The sequence below is a fragment of the Vitis vinifera genome, chromosome 10 (genome assembly GCF_030704535.1).
Source record: "Vitis vinifera cultivar Pinot Noir 40024 chromosome 10, ASM3070453v1".
Taxonomy (NCBI): Eukaryota; Viridiplantae; Streptophyta; class Magnoliopsida; order Vitales; family Vitaceae; genus Vitis; species Vitis vinifera.
The window spans coordinates 25,215,546-25,229,831 of NC_081814.1; the positions used below are offsets into that span (position 1 = coordinate 25,215,546).

General features: G+C 32.9%; 1 protein-coding gene across 2 annotated transcripts; it reads left to right on the forward strand.

Annotated features, from left to right (window-relative positions):
- Window positions 1-6,235: 6,235 nt before the first annotated feature.
- LOC100263457 (superoxide dismutase [Fe] 3, chloroplastic) lies at window positions 6,236-13,211 on the forward strand. 2 transcript variants are annotated; one of them, XM_002267363.4, is made up of 9 exons: window positions 6,236-6,370; window positions 6,667-6,799; window positions 8,086-8,169; window positions 9,013-9,204; window positions 10,712-10,883; window positions 12,347-12,420; window positions 12,501-12,527; window positions 12,618-12,641; window positions 12,722-13,211. In XM_002267363.4, exons 1-9 carry the CDS (start codon window positions 6,237-6,239, stop codon window positions 12,845-12,847), a joined length of 966 nt encoding a protein of 321 aa, XP_002267399.2. In that variant the 5' UTR covers window position 6,236; the 3' UTR covers window positions 12,848-13,211. The 2 variants fall into 2 exon arrangements, with proteins under 2 accessions (XP_002267399.2, XP_019077989.1); XM_019222444.2 differs by lacking the exon at window positions 6,236-6,370 and adding an exon at window positions 6,386-6,497.
- Window positions 13,212-14,286: the final 1,075 nt, after the last annotated feature.

Genomic DNA, 14,286 nt, shown 5'->3' on the forward strand with positions numbered 1-14,286 from the left:
TTTGTTTTTAAAAGAGTTTGTTTATTTACTTTCCCACTTGACAAGTTTCACAAACTTTATCTTTTTGAAAATTTATTTTGGGAAGGCCTCTAACAAGTTCATCTTTGATGAGTTGGGAAATGAGGTCCATGTTAGCATGTCCCAACCTCCTCTGCCACAACCAACTTTCATCATGCATGTTTGAAAAACATCTATCATGGCCATCATATTTTGAATTATTTATAGTGTAAACATTATCACATCTATGGCCCATGAAAATGGTTTTGTCATTTTGAATATCCTTGATAATACAATGAGATGCTTCAAAAATCACTTTAAAATCTTTGTCACAAAGTTGACTAATGCTTAAAAGATTATGTTTTAAACCATTTACTAATAAAACATTTTCAATAAGAGAAGATGTGTTATTACCAATGTTGCTTTAACCAATGATTTTTCCTTTTGCATTGTCTCCAAATGTAACATATCCTCCATTTTTCTTTGTAAGAAAAGAAAACTTAAATTCATCTCCGGTCATGTGTCTTGAGCATCCACTGTCAATGAACTACTTATCCTTCTTTGAACCCTCAACAAATTCATCTATTGCTATGAAGCACATGTTTGCCACTTCTTTCTCATTTTCTTCTTCGGAGGATTCATCTTCACTTTCACTCCAAGTGGCCATCATTGTCTTCTTCTTTCTCATCTTGGCTTCACTTTTGTAAAGAGGACAATCATATTTAATGTGTCCCAATTTCTTGCACTTCAAGCACACCAAGTCTTTTTTCTTTTCTCATCTCTCTTTGTCACCATGAGATGAAGATTCATTTTTAAATGAGTTTTTCTATAAATGAACCTTCTTCCTCTAAACTTTTCACCCCTCATGAACTTGTTGAACTTTCTTGTGATGAGGGCTAAGTCTTCATCTTCTTCACTCTATTTTTCTTATTCAACTTCTTCTTTTTCCTTAGTTGTAGCTTTGAGAGCTATGCTCTTCTTCTTTCTGTCTTCCCGTTCTTGTTGCTTCTTTGCCAAATTGATCTCATATGTCATCAATGACCCTATGAGCTCATCCAAATGTAGTTTGGTCAAGTCTTTGGCTTTTTGAATTACGGTGACCTTTGCATCCCACTTTGATGGAAGTGACCTCAAGATCTTCATCATCTTCTCTGATTCCTTGTAGGTCTTTCCCAAAGCTTTAAGACCATTGACAATATCAATGAACCTAGTAATCATCTCAACAATAGTTTATTTATCTTTCATAAAAAGAAATTCATAACTATGAACAAGTAAATTGATTTTTGACTCTTTAACTTGATTTGTTCCTTCGTGAGCTACTTCAAGCAATCTCCAAATTTCTTTAGCCGATTTGCATTGACAAATTCTATTATATTCATTTCTATTCATAGCACATTGCAAAGTATAAACGACCTTAGCATTTAATTGGAATTTTCTTCTATCACATTCATCCCATTCTTATTTGGGTTTTGGAACCATGACTCCATCAACTAGTTTTGAAGGAAAAGTTGGGTCATCTTCAATGACATCTCAAAAGTCTAAGTCAATTGATTGTAAAAACCAAGTCATTTTAGTTTTCCAATAGGGATAATCAGTTCCCATAAAAAATAGAGGTCTATTAGTTGCAAAACTTTCAATGTGAGATGAGCTTGATGGATTAGTCATTTCCTATTAGACAATTAAATCTTAAACAAAAGGTCTACCTCTGATACCAATTGAGAAAATAAAGGCTAATCTTAATAAAGAAAATACCCAAGAGGAGGGTGAATTGGTTTTAAAAAATCTTTTTCAAACACAACAAATTCAAGCAAAGAAAGCATAAATATAAAGAAATAAAGTTAGAGCGAGCAAACTCAGATTTTCTAGAGGTTTCTACACTTCCTTGCCTACATCCACTCTCCTCAAGCTCCTAACTGAGTGAGAGTTCCACTATACTTGAAGCTTCAACCAAGCTTTTAATCACCTTTACACTTAGATTTTGACTCCAATGGGCTCTTACACAATCCCTTCAAATCTTTACTCACTTGAAGCTTTTAACACTCAAATAACAAGTTTAAATCTCTCAACCTAACTCAACAAGGGCTCAAATAGAACTTAAATGGTAAGATGAATCTCAAGGGTGTATTAAGGAATATGCAAATGGAGATTTAATGCACCAAGGAAAGAATGAGAGATTTTGAGTCAAGAACAAGTAGGTAGACAAGTAAATGTAGATGTTCTCTTACTCATAAATGAAGTGGAGCTCTCAATTTATAGGTTTCAGCCTTGGGAGCCAAAAATGCGAAAAATTAGTCTCAACCAGTCGAGCTAAGGGTCAACCAGTTGACTAGTTGTTATGCAATAAATGCATGATAAGTGACCGTTAGGTCTCGACCAATCCTTGACCGGACCTCGATCGGGAAGACATATCTTTCAATTGAGAATACAAGGCTATTAGAAAGAGAAAAAATTTTGTATTTCTTGATTAGATCTCGATCGGGAAGGTATAATCAGTTAATCGATACCATAGCCGGATGAGTCGGTTGGCCAGTGTCTCGATCGGTTCACTATTTTTTTTCCTAAAAACCTATTTTTTTATGTTCTTTTATCTTCTAACACTTAGGCAATGTCTTTAGGTAAATTAATATGCCAATTTTGAAACAATTTGACTAAGGTTCATTTGATAAAAGTCGGTTTTTGATGGAAATATAACTTTAATGCATACATTGAGTTTTTAAAGATGCATGAAAAGATCTGAAAATCCTAGGTGCACTCATGCATTCATCTTACATATGTTTCATATGATTAAATATTTTCCAGTTGTCTTGATCTTGCATCCATTGGGTCCTTTGATGAATTTCAAAACTAGCATCTGAAATTCTTTATAATTCAAACCAATTAGTCACTTAACCATGATTTGTTATCATCAAAATGCGATTAGGAGAACCTTTGGGCTAACAATTATTATTTTCATAACTTCTAATTATGAATGATAATTATATAACTTCTGACTGTGTATAATTTTAATTTGTAAAAAAAAATGTAAATATTGTTATTTTTATAACTTCTGGTTATGAATAATAATTACATTACTTCTCACTATGTATAATTTTAATTTATAACATATAGCTTATGGCTAAATAAGTTTAACATTAATAATTGCACAACTTCTTTCTAAGTATGATTTTAATTTATAACATATAGCTTCAAACTAAATGAGTTTAACATTAATAATTGCATAGCTTCAGGCTATGTATAATTATAATTTGTAACAATTGTTTCAAGTTGTATGAGCTTAACATTTATTTATCTACTAACTCTTTTTTTTTTTTCTATCACATAACTTTTGGCTATGAAAGATTGGATGATAACATGAAAAATAATAATTATAGAAAATAAATAATAAGTTATATCATGACTCACTTTATCATGTGAGAGCCTTTAAAAATAGATGAAATTTTGGGCTTTGCTATAAGAGCAATATCATATATATGAAATAGATAGAGCAAACATAAGATTTAGGTGGTGTTTGTTTTTTTACTTAATTTTAAATAGAACCTTAATACTTAATAGTATTAAATATTAGGTTGTTTGTTTTTATAGTATTTTATTTCTATTAAGTATTAAAAAGTAAAAAAAACCATTGTGTTATTTTTTTCTATTTAGAAAAAGCCACATATTTTGGTTTTTTCTATTTAGTAAAAAGTTTATAATAAGTCATGAAAAAGTAAAAAAAACAAACAACCTAAATTCTAAAACTAAATGGTTTTCAGCAAAAAGCCAAAAAAAACAAACACCACCTTAGTGTGGTTTACTCTCAATGTGAAAACTATACTCACTTTGCCGCTACAAAATTTTCACTATGATTAAAAAGAAAAATACATGGTGATCTCAAGCCTTATACCTCTCCTCTGTTTCACATACCTTCACCTTTAAAAGGTCATATAAGGAGAAAATTAAGTAATATATGTGTAGAATACTTAAAATACCCCTTAAATAAAAATTAGACTTCACGCAACTCAACAAATTCAAGTGTTATTCAATATAATCTTAGCGAAATGTTTTATATATTTAACTATGTACTATAATATCTTTTATTTATAAATTTTAAGGGCATGTTTGGTAAGAGAACAATTTTCTATTCTCTAGAAGAAAAAACAAAAAAACATGTTTAGTAACCAGAAACTATTTTCTATTTTTTGTTCTTAAGAATAAAAAAATTAGTGTTTTCAAATAACATCTTTTCGTTGTTTTTTATTGTTTTCACTTGTTTTTTAATGGCTATTTAAAAAAATAATTATACAAGTATATAGAATGATTAAAAATAAAGCATTAAATATAAAATTATTTTTTAAATATATTTAAAAATATTAAAAATATATTAAAAACGTGTCAAGTTTTCAAACAAACTTTTGTTTTACAAAACATTTTTCAAAAACTATTTTCAAAAATTATTTTTCAGTTTTCAAAAACAGTTACCAAATAAAGGCCAAATCTTTTAGTTGTGGATATTTTTAATAAAGAAATAAAGAACTACTTAATATCCTTTTGGATTATGACATTATCATTCAATTTGTGTGTGTATGTAAAATCATTATTATAATGGATCCTAAAAAAAAATATACTTCATGTTTTTTTGTTTTTAAAATCAGATTTTTTTTAAAATCACTTTCAAAAAATTTTAAATCGGAGGTAATAAAATTCTTTTGATACTTAATTTTTTTAAACAATTTTTTTAAATCAATACTTTTTCAATGTAATCGTCTAAGAATTCTTGTATATTACTTAAAAGTCATAATAATTTCTTGATTTTAAAAATAGGAAACAAGAAGTGTATTCCTAAATAAATGATAAATTGTAAAGTAATTTCAATAATGTTAGATATGAAAGATATTTCATATATTTTTTATAAAAATATTAAAAATTGAATTATGATTTGTTTTTCATTCCATTTTTTATTCCTTATACACACCAAACATGAGCATCTTGGAATGTATCCTATTGAAAATGTAACCTAAAATCATGTTTGGTTTGTTTGATGTAACATAAGATATGAGGAGAGTTTTGTTTGGTTGACCATAGAATAAAATATATTGTCTCATCACTTTTCATGCCTCACATTTAATAGAAACGTAAGATAGGATAAGTTGTGAAATAAATTATCCAATATCTTTTTTATATTTCATACACATGGAATATGATAATCTTAAGTTGAAATATGAAATATACATATCCTATAAATTATAAATTTATTTCTTTCATTTATGTTTTTTCATTTCATTTTTTTTTCATTTTTTAATGTTTTAATAATCTAATAGTGTGTTTGACAATATTTCTACTCAAAATGTTTTTAGCAAAAGTGTTTTATCTAAAAGTCTTTTTACGAGAATCATCTATCAAGTGTTTTTCCAAAAAACACTATAAGAGAATTTTCAATACTCTTCAGATTTTTAAAAGTGTTTTCCAAAATTGGCTAGATACCTACTTTTTTTTTTTCAAAAATAATTTTCAAGTTATAAATGTTTCTTAGAATTACAATCAAACTACTCTAAGAGCGCGTTTGATAGTGATTTTAGAAAGTGTTTTTAATTTTTTAACACTTAAAAATTCTTTTATCTTTCAAGCATAAAAAAAACTAAAAACACTTCCTAAAATCAGTACCAAACACACTTTAAGAATGATCGAATTACTTTATACACTTTTTTTCCTTCCATTCCTACAAAAATTGGATTTCACCCGTAAAAAGCAAGTATGACATGATAAAAAAAAAAATCATTTTTAGCTTTTTCCCCAATTAAGGATGATATGAAAAAAAATATCATTTTAATATATATATATATATATATATATATATATTATTTATGAACAATATTTACAAAAATATATAGGCTTTATTATTTAAAAAATAAATATATAAATATACATCATTTTATAAATTAAATATTAAAAATGGTCTTGAATTATTAAAAAACTAATTCACAAAAGGTTTATTTGATTAAAAGTGACATTGAAAATGCAAATTCGTAAAAATGATAATTATATTTTAAAAGCATGAAATAAAACTTCTTTGGAACAAAAATATCCTTCAACAATCTCATCCCTTATAGTACATATTTCTTTCACAAAATTGTTCCAAAAATTTCAATATCTTTTGAATTGGACTAGTTATGCGCTGGAATAGGCCTAGATTTGATGGCCCAATAAAATCTCAGCCCAAGATCAACTCCTTCACATTTATGGGCCTTACCCAACAAAATCAAATGGAGAAACCCTGTCAAATCAAAAGCATTCCATTATCTTCATTCAGAGCTGCAAAGCCTGAGAAGAAGCAAAATCAACACGCACCAGCACCAGTCAGATATACATATAAATATAGAGAAATCCCACTTCAGAGGTACTCGAATACAATGTATATGATGTATATATGCGTTGAAATTTGCTTGGAAATATGGGTTTTGATCTCGCACACAAGGAGTTTGATGAAACGCCTGAAGGACTGTAAACGCGGGGAAGGCGCATTTGTATTTTTTTTGCTCATTTCCTACTTCAACTTCATCTCAAATTTTGATGAAAAAGTGTGACTTTTTTTGTGAAGATAAAGCTCAATGCATATGTTTGAAAGTTTGAAGTAGGTGTGTGCATTTTGAATGATTGTGAGATTTGTAATGAAGTGAAGCTATGGTTTTGCAGAGATGTTGGTTTAGCTGTAAGGGAAGAAAAGGAAGAAATGGGCTACTGTTGTAATAATTCTTTCCCAGCTAGCTCTCATGTTCTTTTAACCGACTTATCTCAGAGATGGAAGTGCCCCAAGCTCCAAAATCTGGTATGCATGTTTGTGTGTGTTTTTACTTGCTTAGAAAACTGCTTGCTGCTTTAGTCTCATGAACTTTATTTCTGTGCTTTTTTATTTTGTTTTATTATTTGAACTGGAAAAATGTGTTTGTATTCTCTATGGTTATTTATGATCTGCCTATGCGAACCCATGATAAAAAAGTTTATGCCTAAAGGCAGAAAGATGAGTGCAGGGTTTGATTGTGGCATTCCAACAAGGGATCTCTTGTGGGGTCCTCCCAGAATTCTGCTATAGGATAAACAGAGAGAATCTGTTCTGTTTTCTATAAAGAATTGCAATGGAATGCCACAATAGGTAGGGTCATGCTTCCTTGGCTATTTTTGGTTCCCAAATGCTTTCTTTATTTCAACAAGCCTTTTTAAAGCTTGCTCTGTGCTCTTGGTTCTTTGGGGCAGGGCTCTTCTGCTAGTTTTGACTAATGTTTTGAACAGATAGTAGTGTTGAACAATGATAGCTGTTTTTGCCTCTTAAGGCTAGGCTAGGGATTACAATTGAAATTGGACTATTGGTAGCTACTCACAAGAAATTTTGATGAAATCCCTTCACAGATGTGGTATTGCTTGCTCTCTTCAAGTTTGCATGCCTTATGGATTGGGTTGGATTGGAGAACAATGACTTAGATTGCATTGAAACTCGAATCTTTTTTGTGAAATTGACCATTCACATTGTTTTGACTATGCTGCAAATGCCTTAGACTGTATAGAATGATTTTATTTTTATAAATAGAGATCAAAGGAAGATTGGGGCATGAGTGGGCCCCAGAACCTGTGTTGTGAAAATTGTAAAATATGCATTCTATCATATGATGTGTCAAACAGCTCCATGTTTGGGCTCTAGTGAGTTTGAAGGTTTGGATGGACAACTCAACAACTGAAAATGCATCATTCATTTATTTAAACCTTTAAGGGACCTCTTAAGCTTTCTTTATATATTTATTTTCTTGATTATTGAGTTTTTTAGTGCTATAATTCTCCTTTTCACAACATCTGAAAATTTTCTAGCTATGAAGCTCCAAAGCTGATTCTGTTTTTTATCTTCATCTCATGTGTTTGTACATGTGAAAAGCACCTATTTGATATAAGTTTGAAGTGATTTGGCTACTACTGTCTGTGATTGCCTTGGGAACACAAACTCTCTATATTTATTAAAATGAAAAAGGAACTATTTCCATATTGTTCTTCTTCATAGTAAATTTCTCCCCTATAGAATTTAACATTCATGGCTTGCATATCATTTCTCTTTTTATTCTGTGTCAGCGGCACAAAGGACAGTTTCATGGATCACAAAAAGCTTCAAAAGTTCTTGCCTTCTATGGTCTGAAAGCCCCTCCATATAAACTTGTAGGTGAATCATTTTTTTTATTTATATTTTTTGTTAACAAGTTTCCCACTAACAATAAGATATGGATTGACCCTCATAAACTTATAACTGCTTTTGTTATTTTCTTAACGGAAATTTTATTTTATTATTGATTTTAGTTTTATATCTATGCTTACATCTGAAACAATGGCCGTTCTTTGTAAATTATAGCCCTTGCATAGCACCTGTACATCAGATTATTGAGACAGCTTTATAATTAGAAGGGCAAGTATCATTCAAAGTGCATTTTTCTGAACAGATCTTCATTATTTTTATTTGCCTTCTTAGTATATAATCTGTCATGATTATGGGGACTTAATTGTATTTCCTCAAGTGTTTGATTAATGGAAAATTTGAAATAGATCTTCGTTATTAACATTTCATTTAGGTGGATGGAAAATGCAAATGACATATCCTTAATCAAAATGGGTGTGGACCCACCACCAAATGCGTTCCATGTAGGAGATCTTCTATTCTTAGACTGGTCCAATCTCCAATCAGATGATTATGAGTTTGCATTTTATCAGATTATGAACAGAGACATCTATGACAGAAATTTCCATATGTGAACACATTTAGGGAATTGCCTACTTCCAATGTAACTCTCATAGAGAATTTCATGTCAAACTGATCAAGTCAGGTTTTAGTATAGTTCATATTTTTATGAAGGCATTTGGGTGTTCAGATCACCAATATTCATAGCCTATTGACAGTAATCTCTTGCATACTAGTTATGCACTTTAGTTATCCTTTTTGTCATCTTTTTGGAAAAAGGGGCATATAAGTCCTGATTCTGATTGATCTGTTTTTCTTTGTATTTGTAGGATGCTTTAGAACCACATATGAGTCGGAGGACACTGGAGATGCATTGGGGAGACCATCACCGAGGTTATGTGGAAGGTTTGAACAAACAACTTGAGAAGGATGACATACTATATGGCCACACATTGGATGAGCTTGTCAAAGTAACATATAACAATGGGAACCCCTTACCTGAATTTAATAATGCTGCTCAGGTATGTCTATGGTTGGTGATGGCTCACTAGCATTAAAATTTTGAATTGCCTGAATGAGCTTGCTTGCAGTGCCAGTGGTTTGGACAGTGGATTTCTCATGATTGATGGAATTGGCTAAAACATTTCTTGATTGTCTGTGTACTGGCTAGTTAAACTTGTTACCTAACAGTGTGCTTTGAGTTTTACTTCATTGAAAATTATTTTGATGTTATATCTAGGTTAGCATATCAGTAATGGGCTTCAACTGTTTGGCCTCTAGTGATGAAATGGTTTTTGGTGTCTTAAACTTATGTTTAAATGTATTGGTTGGAAGTGCAAACACATGCAAGGGGGAGAGGGTGGGTAGGGTTGGGGGGTTGGTTTGTGGCCATTTTTTGTTTTGATTATCTATCCTATTGGGAGCTGTTTCTTGTAAAGTCAACTCATCTGGGTGGAGGTCATGGAGTTTGTCCTCCACAATGATCATTGCATGTGATTAATTCCATCCTTATGATGTCTGTGAAACATATCTCACCAGATGTGAAATTACAATAGCTTCTCTACAGGAGAATGGGTTATTAGATCCATTAAGAAGGACAAAGCACTGCATTCATCAAATTGTGTCTGGTTGAAAGGATCCCGACATGGTGATGAGAGATGACAAAAGGACATCAGAATGTACTTTTTCCAGCCTTAGAGCTGCATGTTGAATCTTTATATTACGTCTTTAGCTTGTTTTTTGGGTTCTTTCATCCTTCTGAATGCTCTTTGAAAATTGGCATCAACTAGTTCTATAACCCATATGTTGGTGTGTGGATTTTTCTCTAAGATCACTCACTATTATCTGTGTCAACTGTCAAGCCTATTCAATGGATAACTAAAGTGTAGCTTTGCCCTTCTGAAGCTAGAGATAGCATACTCATTCTTTTTTTGTTAACCAAAAGCTAGTTAAATTTGCCACCTCTAGTGAAATTTTTTACTTGGTGATTTTGGTGGTGGTCAGTTTTTTCCACTTTCAAATTCAGAGACGGGTGAAGGAATTGGTTTGTTTTCCCTTTATGCTCTCCATGTTGCAGCATGTCATTAGTTTCTAGTAGCAATAGTTTTAATCTTCTTCACTTATTAGCTAGCCAGTGATTCATTGCTGTAGAAGCTCCTTTTTAGAAGTTCCTAGCTTTCCAGTCAAAGCTCTAGAAACATCTCTTTTAGAGGAAATCAAATTGACGTGCTACTAGAATTTGAAACACATAATTTTTGGAAATATTTTCATTCCCAAGTTTTGGTTTCTTTGCATGTTTTAAAACTGAAATCTAACTTGTGATGCCACTAATTGGTGTGAATTATCTTCCATGATTTTTCTTTCTCCCCAGATATAACCTTTGTCACGTGTCATTTACTATTCTAATATAATTCCATGTTCCGAGGAAAACGTGTTGGTAGGTTTTATCTTTGTATTTATTTGGTATGGAAATCTAAAAAACTTTGTCTTCCACAGCGTCTTAGTTATCTCATGGATCTAAGTTTGCAGGTTTGGAATCATGACTTCTTTTGGGAATCCATGCAACCAGGAGGCGGGGACATGCCTAGACTAGGTCTTCTTGAGCAGATTGAAAAGGATTTTGGTTCCTTCACTAATTTCAAGGAGAAGTTTTTAGAAGCAGCCCTCACATTATTTGGCTCTGGATGGGTTTGGCTCGTTTGTAAGACCTTACTTCATAGAATTTTATTCTTCATGTGACTGGAATAGTTAGTGCTTTAGATTTATATATAATTAATTTCTTTTTCTTAAGGAAAATTTATTGCAGGATGGGGCTATAAATTAAAGGGGTATTTGGGATAGCATTTAACTTCTATGCTTGGCATTAGAAAAAGTAGAAGCAAAAGTAACAATTGAATTTTATGTTGGGGAAATGCATTTTGAAAATACCATAAGAATAACTATGATATTTTTAAAAAATTTAATTAATTAAAAATCTACTTGCATCGCGTTTAAGGAAAAATATGGGTCTCCCTGCTTCTCCATAATGCTAGTAAATCACATTGGGAAGTGTGGAGCCCATGGCTGAGAGTTTTATCCAAACACTCTAAAAAGTTACGTTGAGCTTCCAATGTTACTTTTTGCATTTGAGAACATATCTTAAATAGGGCTTAAAAATCTCATGAATGTATTTGGTTTCTCAAATTGAAGTGGTAGGAGTAGGGACTGTAGTTTCTTAAATCATATACTGAATTTCACTCATCAAGGTTCCAGCCTGTGTATGTATTTTTCATAAAAAGAAAAAGAAAAAATTCCTAATTAAACCCAAAGTGTATGGAGAAGAATATTCTTATGTTGCTAAACCTTGGTTCTAGTTAAAGGTAGTCTGGTTAATTATTTTGTATTCTATTTTTACTCAACTATTCTCTGTATATAGCAATATAAACTTTCTTTCTAGTTTTTGTTTTGTGGGGTGGGTGATGGAGAAAATAGAGATGTTGGGAATCAAGGCTACTAATTTGACCAAAAAACTCAAGTTATTAGGTAATAAACTAATAATGCATATTAAACCAACACCCTCCCTCGCATGCAGCCTCATTTCTGCATGTGGAGAAGCAAATGACATATGAAAAGATGGGGGGAATAAGATATGAAGACTTGAACTCAAGACCTCTATTTAATCAGATTGGGAAGAAAAATATTGTCATATTGCTAAATGCTTAGATGCTCTTTGGCTGTTCCTTATAGGATATTATGATATGTTTTGTGCTTGTTAGGACTAAAATCAAATGTGTTTATATATATTGTTGGTCTATCATCTAACAGCTTAAATTTTTAGGAAATTTTGTTGTTTAATATGATATCAGAGCCTTATTTAGTGTGGGAGTTTGAACCCAGATACAAGCCCAAAAAAGGCTACCTATGAGGCTGGTTTAGGCGTGTTAGGGCAACAGCCCAAATTTATAACTCTACATGGTATCAGAGCTCTAATTAATTGAAGGTGTCAGTTCAATCTACTGGTATTAGTCTGCACTTGAAGGCAGATGGTACATGTATAGAGCATAATATACATTATAAACCCAAATCTGTAAGGAAAATTGGTTATTCAACAATGTATTTGTGTTTCATTTTGATCAAACTCAGCTAATAATTGCGCTTTTCTTCTCCTTGTTGTGAGTGCTCCAGTGAAGAGAAATGAGAGATGTCTTGCAGTGGTAAAAACATCCAATGCCATAAACCCCATTGTGTGGGACGACATTGTGAGTCAATCTACATATCCTTATTGATCTCCCATGTTTCAATTGTATGCACTTTTGTTTGACGATATCTTCTTTTGCAGCCCATCATCAGCTTGGACGTGTGGGAGGTATGTTCATCCCTCTCCCTTTCCTCTCAACTCTCATTCATCTTCTTAGACAATAACCCACTAATTTTTCTCATGTTTACCATCTTGCAGCATGCTTATTATCTGGATTACAAGGTATGCAACCATCACAACCATTTCTAAACTCTCCATCCTGAAAATTTTCTCGTCTTGATCCTTGGAATTCTTGTAATCAGAACGACAAAGGGAAGTACGCGACTGTGTTCATGAACCACCTTGTGTCTTGGAATGCTGCAGCCGCGCGCATGGCCAGGGCTGAGGCCTTTGTGAACCTAGGCGAACCAAAAATCCCCATAGCCTAAAGCCTCTCTTCCTTTCTTTGCTTCTGCTCTACCATTCAGCTGTTGGTTTGATGACATCTAGGGAATTGTCTCTAATGATGTTAACCTGGGAGGTTGTCGAATTGAAACCAACCTGATGATTTTAGTATAAGAGGTTTTGAGTTCAAGCTAACCCGGCCATTGTTTTGGGTTTAGAGGAGTAATAGGATTAGGTTTTGCAGTGTACTTGTCTGCTTATATGCAGCCTAACAATTGCTTATTTATGATGAAATATTAGTCAAACAGGCTTTGTTGTAAGCTGAATAATAAATTTGGCACATATAATTGACTTTCAAAAAAAATTGGAAAAAAAAAATCAAATAATAATTAATTAATACATGATAAATTTCATTTGTTATAAACTTTATATATATGTAGGATGAGTATGATATATTTATGTTTTGACCATTTTTAAAAATAGAAAAATACAAAATTGTAGACCCCTTCAAAGACCAAGGTTTTTTCATTTGTTTTGGACCACCGGGGGGGAATTTTCCATCCATTTTTTAAGTAGGGGGGGACCTCCCTATGCATGAAGGCAGCTGCATGAGACGTGTAGCAAGAAAGGACGGCTGGCCATGGTGGTGGGTGAGGATGGAGGTTGCTGAGGGGGTGCACAGGAAAGCAGATATTGGCTTGCTGAGGAAGACAAAAACAGGGTTTTTCGAGGAGAGGATTTCCGGGGGGGCTGCAGGCGGGAGGTTGGGAGCTTCAAGGGATTTTCTGGAGAGGAGGCCACAGGAGACACTTAGAGTGGGGGATACCCAGAAAATGAGAAGAGATAGGGGAGAACACGCAGAAGCATCATCTTGAAGGAAGACGACGCAGGTATTATTTTCAGAGGCTGTTGATGATTTCGCGTTCATGCCATTTTTATTGTGCTATCTTAGAATTAGGATATTCTATCCTGATGTTGGAGTTTGCTCACACTCATTATGTGTTTGATTTCTAACTTATTTTCTAGGCTTGCTTTATTTTTTGTTATGACTTGCTAGCCATCACGATTTGTTTTCCCTCTACAACCCGTCTGAAATCCATTTTTGGTCACCTCCATCTCACCAAACCCACCCCATCTCACTACCTGCACACCCATTTACATACCCATGCACACCACCACTCGCATCTCCATCTCCCAATACCTAGGTCACCCACTCCTCTCACCACCCTTCTAATTGTTTATATCTATTTCTCACTCCACCCCTCATCATCTATTATGCCCATCTTCATGCACACGATCCCTCATTACCCTCCCCAAGCCTTCTCATGCAATGTGCAGCTCGCGCATGCTTGTTCCTTACCTCGGAGCCTTCCATACTCGGCGGCCTCTGCATGCCATGGTGAGGATAGATGATGCAATCCCCACACAGTTTTCCCATCAGCCTTTCTATCCCGAGCTCTCACGCACACGGGTTCAGCCGCCA

What these genes read in the sequence shown, in the direction of transcription:
- LOC100263457 (XM_002267363.4), top strand. Translation starts at nt 6,237, where the DNA reads ATGGAGAAACCCTGTCAAATCAAAAGCATTCCATTATCTTCATTCAGA. An exon ending in GCCCCAAGCTCCAAAATCTG is followed by an intron (nt 6,800 to 8,085) that starts GTATGCATGTTT and finishes ATTCTGTGTCAG; the next exon opens with CGGCACAAAGGACAGTTTCA. An exon ending in CTTATTATCTGGATTACAAG is followed by an intron (nt 12,642 to 12,721) that starts GTATGCAACCAT and finishes TCTTGTAATCAG; the next exon opens with AACGACAAAGGGAAGTACGC.